At 36.4% G+C, this 7,986-nt stretch overlaps 1 protein-coding gene across 1 annotated transcript; it reads left to right on the plus strand.

Annotated features, from left to right (window-relative positions):
* Positions 1 to 1,899: 1,899 nt before the first annotated feature.
* On the plus strand, positions 1,900 to 3,577 carry LOC121423916 (olfactory receptor 50-like). The gene has a single exon (XM_041619465.1). The coding sequence runs from the start codon at positions 2,147 to 2,149 to the stop codon at positions 3,260 to 3,262; it is 1,116 nt and encodes a 371-aa protein (XP_041475399.1). The 5' UTR covers positions 1,900 to 2,146; the 3' UTR covers positions 3,263 to 3,577.
* The last annotated feature ends 4,409 nt before the right edge of the window (positions 3,578 to 7,986 follow it).

Raw genomic sequence — 7,986 nt, forward strand, 5'->3', positions numbered from 1 at the left:
TATCATTTAGCTCTAATACAAAATAATGCTCTTGACAATGAGGGGTTCTAAATCTGCTTCTTGTTTAATTTCAGATGCAAAGTGGGCTAGAATGTAAGTGTATACCGTCCTTGGTAGAGTAGGAATGACGATCTTGACCCCATTTTTGTCAAAAGAATGACGCAAGTCCATCAATATACTAGTACCAGAGCGGGTTATAGTTGAAAGAGCAATGCAGATTACATAATGTTCGATCTTAAAACGTCGTTGAATATGTCGAAGAGCCTTATAGCAATTGTCTACAGCATCTCATAGAAACCATTAACGACACACCATCAGAGCAATTTCAAATAAAGAGATAATAGGAGATAATCTCTTATATTCGAGTATTTTTTCCGAAAATAGGCATACTCATTGTACTTCCAAATAATAGGAGATAAGCTCTAATTCTAGTATTTTCTTCCGAAAATAGGCACACTCATTGTACTTTCAAGAGTAATAAAAAATCTGTGACTAAAAAGTTACAGTGCAATGAGAGGTTTACCTGCATCAATTTTAATATAAGTCTGTTCGCACGGATCACAATGTTAAGCTCGTGAAGTTTTTCAGAAGATAAAATATGCAACAATTCCGCAAGTTTATGTTGGCTAAAAGAGGACACAAATTACCACCACTAAGCTTTCTTGCCTCTTTACTTCTCTTTTATCTGGTTTCTTATTTTTCCTCAAAAAGTTATCTATTTCGACACAAATATACAAAAAAAGTACAAGCAGTTCTGAATATTCGATTAACGTGTTTTATGAGAGCATTTTATTTTTCATTTTACTTCTATTATTCTTTGAAACAAACCAAACAATATGAACGACACACGTTCGTTTACACGAAATCTAATAAATCTTACTTTTCACACATAAATATTTGATAACTTAAACGAGGCTTTGTATGTTTTCCCAAGTGTATGCTAATCGATGCAAATCAGAGCCACGTATTACTTTAATGTTTCCATTCATTTAATTCAATTTAAACAATACATTTATAATATTCAATGAGTTGAATCTTCCACGATTGTTTTTTTTTCAAGAAATCTGCTCCTGCAAATTGTGAATGTTATAATACATCGTTTTGTTTTGAATTATATTTTTAGTACACTATCTCTCATGCCAAAAACATGATAATGTTAGTTATACAACGAAAAGTGTTAAACGAATGATATGAATGCAGAAGAAAACAATAAATCAAACTGTATTAAATATTTTTTTGTCTTCTTTAATATTCCGTGCTTTAAATAAAAATGACATTATATCAGCTCGGCCTTTCCTTGTTTCTCGATGGTTATAGGTGATTTGATGGTGATCGTCGCATCGACGGACGAACACCTATAATGTTATCCAACAGAAAACCTCGTATGAATAGGACAACAAAGGATTATGCAATGTTCATCGACTTGGAACCCTCCACAACAAAAAGCTCAAATTAGTTCCCACAAGACTTGTTAAAAAGTACGGTCAAGTGGATTTTTTCCCTTGACTTATCCCTCACTCTTCGCGCGACCGTCAGCAACAAAATACAATTCAAAACCATAATGCACGCCACTATCAACCAGAAAACCATGAAGTCAGTCCTCTTTCAAAAGTTGGATATCTTGATGGAAATCATCATTTAGTCTTACTTTCGAATTTACATATACCTTCACTTTATTATTCATAAAAGGTGAGGTTGATACTATATATATTCGATCGTTTCGGAGCATTAAATCATATGTGAGCAGATCAGTGAGGAACGTTTAGTTTTACTCTGATTTTCTTTTTTTCACTGGGAGGTGACTTAGAAAGTTAAGTGCATCTCCTCCTTGTATGCAGCAAAATAAAGATTATTCAACGAATTTGGCTCGCAAAATGTTGAATCGTTCAATCTAGCTGAATTGGTGGATTGATTTTGACTTGAACATTGGAATAGTTTGGAACTGATTATTTAAGTCTGGACTTAAACATTTCAGGGATTGTGTTCATTGTGCAATATGGGACATGCTACACAAGCAGCACGAGAAGTATTCAGACAAAAATAATTAACTACACTGTGACTTGATTTTGTATTCATTTTATCGCTCATCGACCCAGCTTATCAATCTCGAATACTCTACGAGATCTGAGATTATCAACAGATACTAATGCGATCGCTGCCCTTTAGGAGAGCCTCCAGAAACTACATTTGCAGAGTCGACAGTGTTGAGATGGTTGATGGTATGACCCAAAACGAAAGCTCCTCAAATGAAGCTTTGGAATGGCCCCTGGTCCAAGACGATGACAGCGTGTTCTTGTCAACCTTAGATATATTTGAGGTTACAATCCTTGGGGTCTGCTTGCTGTTAATTGTCACCACTAGCACGTTCATTATAATCATTCTTCACAAGGTTAAGGACTGCTTTGAAAATGTGCAACAGTTGATGTTCAAGTCACTGGCCTTCACTGACCTACTCACAGGTCTCTTCTGTTGCGGGTTGACAATGACGGGGATGATCTTCAGGATGGAGAGGACGTTGTCGCATGTGATGTGCGCCGTGGGATGGGCTGCCTGTACGGGATTGACCGGACTTTCCGCTCTCCTCATCACATGCGCGTGCATTGACCGGTTCATCGCTGTCGTCTATCCTCTGCGATACTGTTCTTTGGTCACCATGAAGCGCATCAGGATCACACTCGCTATTACAAGCCTCATCGTCATTGCGAACGCTGCACTGAGCACCCTCCGCGGTGGTTTTGCTGGCACCAATCTCTGCCTCTCAGACTTTTCCTCAGAAAAACTCGCCTTTAGACCCTGCCTTGTCCCTAGTCTTCTCATAACCAGTACGTCTCTCATCGTGGCCACCGTTACCAATATCAAGGTTATGTGTGTTTCTTCGGGTCAAGCCAGCCGTATGACTGTCACCACTCCCAGTTGTACCAAAAACGACGTGGAAAATAAAATCAATGTTATCAGACAACGCCAAGACCACAGGAAAGGTCTCCTTGTACTTGTTGCAACCACCGTTACGTTTTTCATCTCATTGTCACCGTGTTTCATTATCTCTGCCTCACATTTCAACAGGAGAACGGCCGTTACGAAGCCTCTGGCAAGGTACGTGTCGACCATCTTGATGTTCTCCAATAGCTGGATGAACGCCTTTATTTTCAGCATATTTAACAAGAGGTTTCGTGATGCAGCGAAGAAGGTGGTGTGTCGTCGCCTTTTGAAACGGTACTCATGGAGATACCAGTCCCGTATCACCTTCGTACCTCCACAATAACGCATTCTTCTTGTTGGCCTACGTTCAATTTTGCCATGACAAACGAGAGAGGCACCCTAAACCTTAGGTTTATTTTTGCATTTTGATTGAACGATATAAAATGTATAGGGCCTATGTGAAATGTGATTTTTAAATAACTGTGCAATAAATATAAGAAATAATTGAGTTCCTGTCCGCTGTTTGTATAAAGAGCTTCACAACGCATACATCGATACTCGTTTTTATAAAGTTCTGTAGGCATTATTTTCTGCTATTCTTATCATGAAATTTAATGTTCTTTTTCTTCATGTTTTCAACTTAATTTTTAAGTCATATCCTCCATTTGATAAGATTGTGCACAACAGTCTGTCATGTATATTGTTGTTGAACTCCTGGCGAACAGATCGTGGCGGGGGGGTAGGTGACCCCAAACATGCAGAGGCGTCGATCTTGGGGGGGGGGGGGGGCGGGGGCGATCGCCCCACCAAAGAAAATATTGGGGCAAACATATCGTTTTGCCCCCCCCCCAAAAAAAAAAAAAAAATTCCGCTGATGTGTAAAAAAAAATAAGATTGTAATGTTACACAGAAATCAGCAAGCGCGATTGAGATACGAACTCGTTCTTTATTTAAAATTGTGCTCAAAATGTCCGCTTTTTAGATTGGAATATATAAATTTTCAGCTCGCGCTACGCGCTCGCATCATTTATGTAGCAAAAACCCTTAGTTTTCATGATTAAATAAGTGAATAGAATGTCCCGTTTACAGTTCTAAAACCTCAACAGAACTCCCTCTTCGATTTGCAATAATCTTTTTTTGGATATATATATCTTGTTCTTTATAAAAAAAAGTCCATTAAAAACTGTCTTTTTTTTAGATTGAAAAATCAAAATTTTCAGCTCACTCTTCGCGCTCGCATCTATTGTTCTTTTAGATTTTTATTTATTTATTTATTTTCCACTCGTGGGCTGGATGACCCTCTTCAGCCACAGGCTGTTCTTCTGAGGGATCCAGTGTATACGTTTAAAAAATACAAACATACAATATACAAACAAATACATATATAAAAGAAAACATAAATCAATCCTATACAAAATAACTTACGACTACAAATTACAACTTATACAATTTAAAAAGAAAAAGGAGAAGAAAAAAAAATGGGACGGGGATGGTGGGGGGGGGGGGGTAGCATGCAGTATTAAAGGGGGAATTATAATAAGTGTTGAGCTAATTTGGTCCGAAGCTTTTTCTTAAATGTAGTAAGAGAAGTTTCAGGAGGGATGTACGATATTAATTAACTTGTTCCATAGCTTTCCACCTTGAAACAAGAAACGTCTTATGCCATATTCAGTTTTGGGGCAGTTTAAGGCCAGTTGGTCATTTCCAGACCGTGTTTTGTACGTAGATTTACGGGAAATAAATATATCGCTAAGATATGGTGGGCCAAGACAATGTACGGATTTAAACATGACAACAGGCAAGTGTTTGGCCCAACGAATTTTTAGATTATCCATATAAAGCGAAGAACAAAGGAGTTTCGATGGATATAGATGGTCAACCTGTAATACAATTTTCAATGCTCTATTTTGTAATGTTTGCCATTTCTTATAATTGGTTTGGGAAGTTTTTCCTTATACAGTGGAACAGTAATCAAATTGTGACTGCATAACAGATTTGTAGAAAATCATAGCAGTTGATTGACTAATAATTGGTCTTATTCTTTTTAGTAAATAGAGACTTTTGACAACTCTTGATTTAACATGGTCTGTTTGTTTGTTCCAATTAAGGTTTTCATCAATGTAAATCCCGAGATATTTACAAACGTTTACTCTGTTGATGACAACTCCATCAATTGTCATATTTAATTTTTTAGTAATATCAGTCCACTTCTTCAGCCTTTGTTTACTACCAATTACCATTGCTTCTGACATTCTTATGTTAAGAGCTAGTTTGTTCTGCTTCAACCATTCAGAAATAATGGCCAAATCTTCATTCAGCTTATCATAGATATTCAGTGGGTTTGTGTCTATATAAAAAAGGCAGGTGTCATCAGCGTAAAGTGCCAAATGACTATTTTTTTATTGGGTAGGTCATTTGAATATATTGAAAACAGAGTAGGGCCTAACAATGAGCCTTGCGGTATTCCGCAAAGGACATTCCTAATACCAGAGGTTATACCATTTACTTGAGTATACTGTTGTCTATCAACACATAGATAATTCTCAAACCACTTAATTGCTTTCTCATCAAAACCGTATAAATCTAGTTTCTTCAGTAATATAGAATGATCTACACTATCGAAAGCTTTTTTGAGGTCAATCATTACAACACCAACTAGGTTGCCCTGATTAATTGCTGACATCCATTTGTCAGTTACATTAAGTAGTGCTCCTTGAGTAGAGTATTTTGGTCTAAAACCTGAGTGACAGGATGAAAGTAAGTTGTATTGCTCCAAATATTTGTATACCTAGTCATGTACCATTTTTTCCATTATCTTAGCCAATACAGAAAGAACCGAAATCGGTCTATAGTTGTTCAAATTATTTTTGTCCCCACCTTTAAAAATGGGTGTTACCCTGACAAGCTTCTACTGGCGTGGAATTTTACCCGTATTCAGTGAAATGTTCAAAATATATGTTAAAGGGGCTGCAATATCTTGAGCAATACATGAAATACATTTTACTGGTATTGTGTCAGGGCCAGTCGCCTTATCACCTGATACCCATCTTAATCATTGGTACCAAAATAGCTTAGAATGTCAAGCTTTTTAGGTCAGAATATAAAGAAATTTCAGCTCGCTCTCGGCACACGCATTATCTGTGTAGTGAGATACATGTATCTATCCTCTTCATTAGTTACTACAAACAGTACATTTTTCCTGTTTTCATGTCAGTATACTAAAAAAATGTCAGCTCGCGCTTCGCGCTCGCATTAACTTGTTGGTGAGATATGTGTCTTTCTCATTAGTCATATATATATACATATATATACCTATGTGTGTGCATGTGCGGGTGAGTTTAACCGTTTGACCGTTTTATGTGATCGAGTGCCTTTGGAACGTTGATTCATGATTTTGCCCCCCCCCCATCTGAAAAATGGATCGACGCCCCTGCAAACATGTCAAAGTTTCACTACCAGGAAAACAAATAAAGAAAGAAAGAATATGAAAAATTGTAAAATATGATACATTGAAAAATGTCCCAATTTTCGTTCGCTCGTTGTTACTTAGAATTTTTTTTGCTCCAAACAATTTCATGCCTGGCTTCTCAACTGGTTTGCCTCATCACGTCACTGTATGCACCCATAATGCAATATATATGTATATGCATTCAACAATTTTCTATATTTTAAGTTTAACATTAATTTGCATTAAAAAAAATCTATCTAATTTGTGTATTCGAACGGATACGTGGAAGATTCTGAAAATAACTTGTGACTTTTGGAAGGTGACAATTTTAATCACATCATAATTTGTGTTCAATCATTCATGCATGACTTAACGCATTTTAGGTAATAAATGTGGAAACACTAGTATGAAATTATTTTGAGAGTTTTTTTCGATGAAATGTTACGTCGTTACGTTACGTTATGGGTGAATGTATACTCAACGTATCTAATGTAAATGTCTTGGAGTTAGAGGGAAAAACGCAGATCGGATGATGTTTGTCAGTATGCAGCTGAACCCTGGATTTATCATTAAACCTTTAAAATAATTTGAAATGAAATAATTTGAGATTAAAAAAATATCTTGATGATCATCGCCAGTAACCACATTCGTTCTATGTTTATTTCAAGTTAACCGATTGAGCCTCGACAGCTCTTCATTGGCATTTACACCTTTTTCATATTTAGCCATCATAGGCTTAATATAAGCTGTAATTGGAGAAGATGGAAAAGAGAGAAGAAAAATGAGGAGGCAATAGTAGAAAGAAAAAAGAAATTACGTTCATCAAACCTTGGCATGTAAACAGTACATCCTGTCATCATTTAAATACCATGAGATTTTAAAACAGAAAAAAAAATATCCGGCCACCTTTACCCTTAGTCTTTTATCTTTTGATATGAATAAAACAATATATTCTTCACTCTAAAAAATATTGGGTAAATTGCTCCATGTGGGTTAACTATGTGTCTAAGCAGCATTGGGCATTTCTTTGGGCATTTTTATTAATCCAGTGTGATGAAAAATTTTGCCCATTCTAAAGTTATTGCTGCCTATTTTTTTTCTGTTAACCTTACACCCAATATGCTTCCTGCATTGGTTAAAATACTGCCCCGAATTGGTTTGACACATGATGACCCTCGTGGTGGTAAAATTTTTACCCAATATTTTTTTTTTACAGTGTCGATCATTTTACTGTTCTACCATAACCGAAATATACTTTTTCAAAAGATAGATATGCCTTCTTGAATAATGTAAAAGGGTTTTTAGGGGTCAACACTAAAGATAGTGACATTTCTTTCAAGTGGTTTCTTAATTCCGACCAGTGAACTGCCCTATGCGAGGTCCACGCCACAGAACTAAAAAGTATTTAAAAAAAAAGGAACCCCCAAATTAATTTTTTTTATCTTATACCTGGGCCCCATCTAGATTCAATATTTAAAGAAAGGAACCCCCCAAAATGAAACATTTTGTTTTGCTGTTTTTCCCTATACTTGGGCCCCGTCTAAATTCAATATAAAAAAGAACCCTCAAAACGAAGCTTTTTGTTGTTTCTTATTATACCTGGGTCCCGGCTAAATTCA

This window comes from Lytechinus variegatus, chromosome 11, assembly GCF_018143015.1.
Source record: "Lytechinus variegatus isolate NC3 chromosome 11, Lvar_3.0, whole genome shotgun sequence".
NCBI lineage: Eukaryota > Metazoa > Echinodermata > Echinoidea > Temnopleuroida > Toxopneustidae > Lytechinus > Lytechinus variegatus.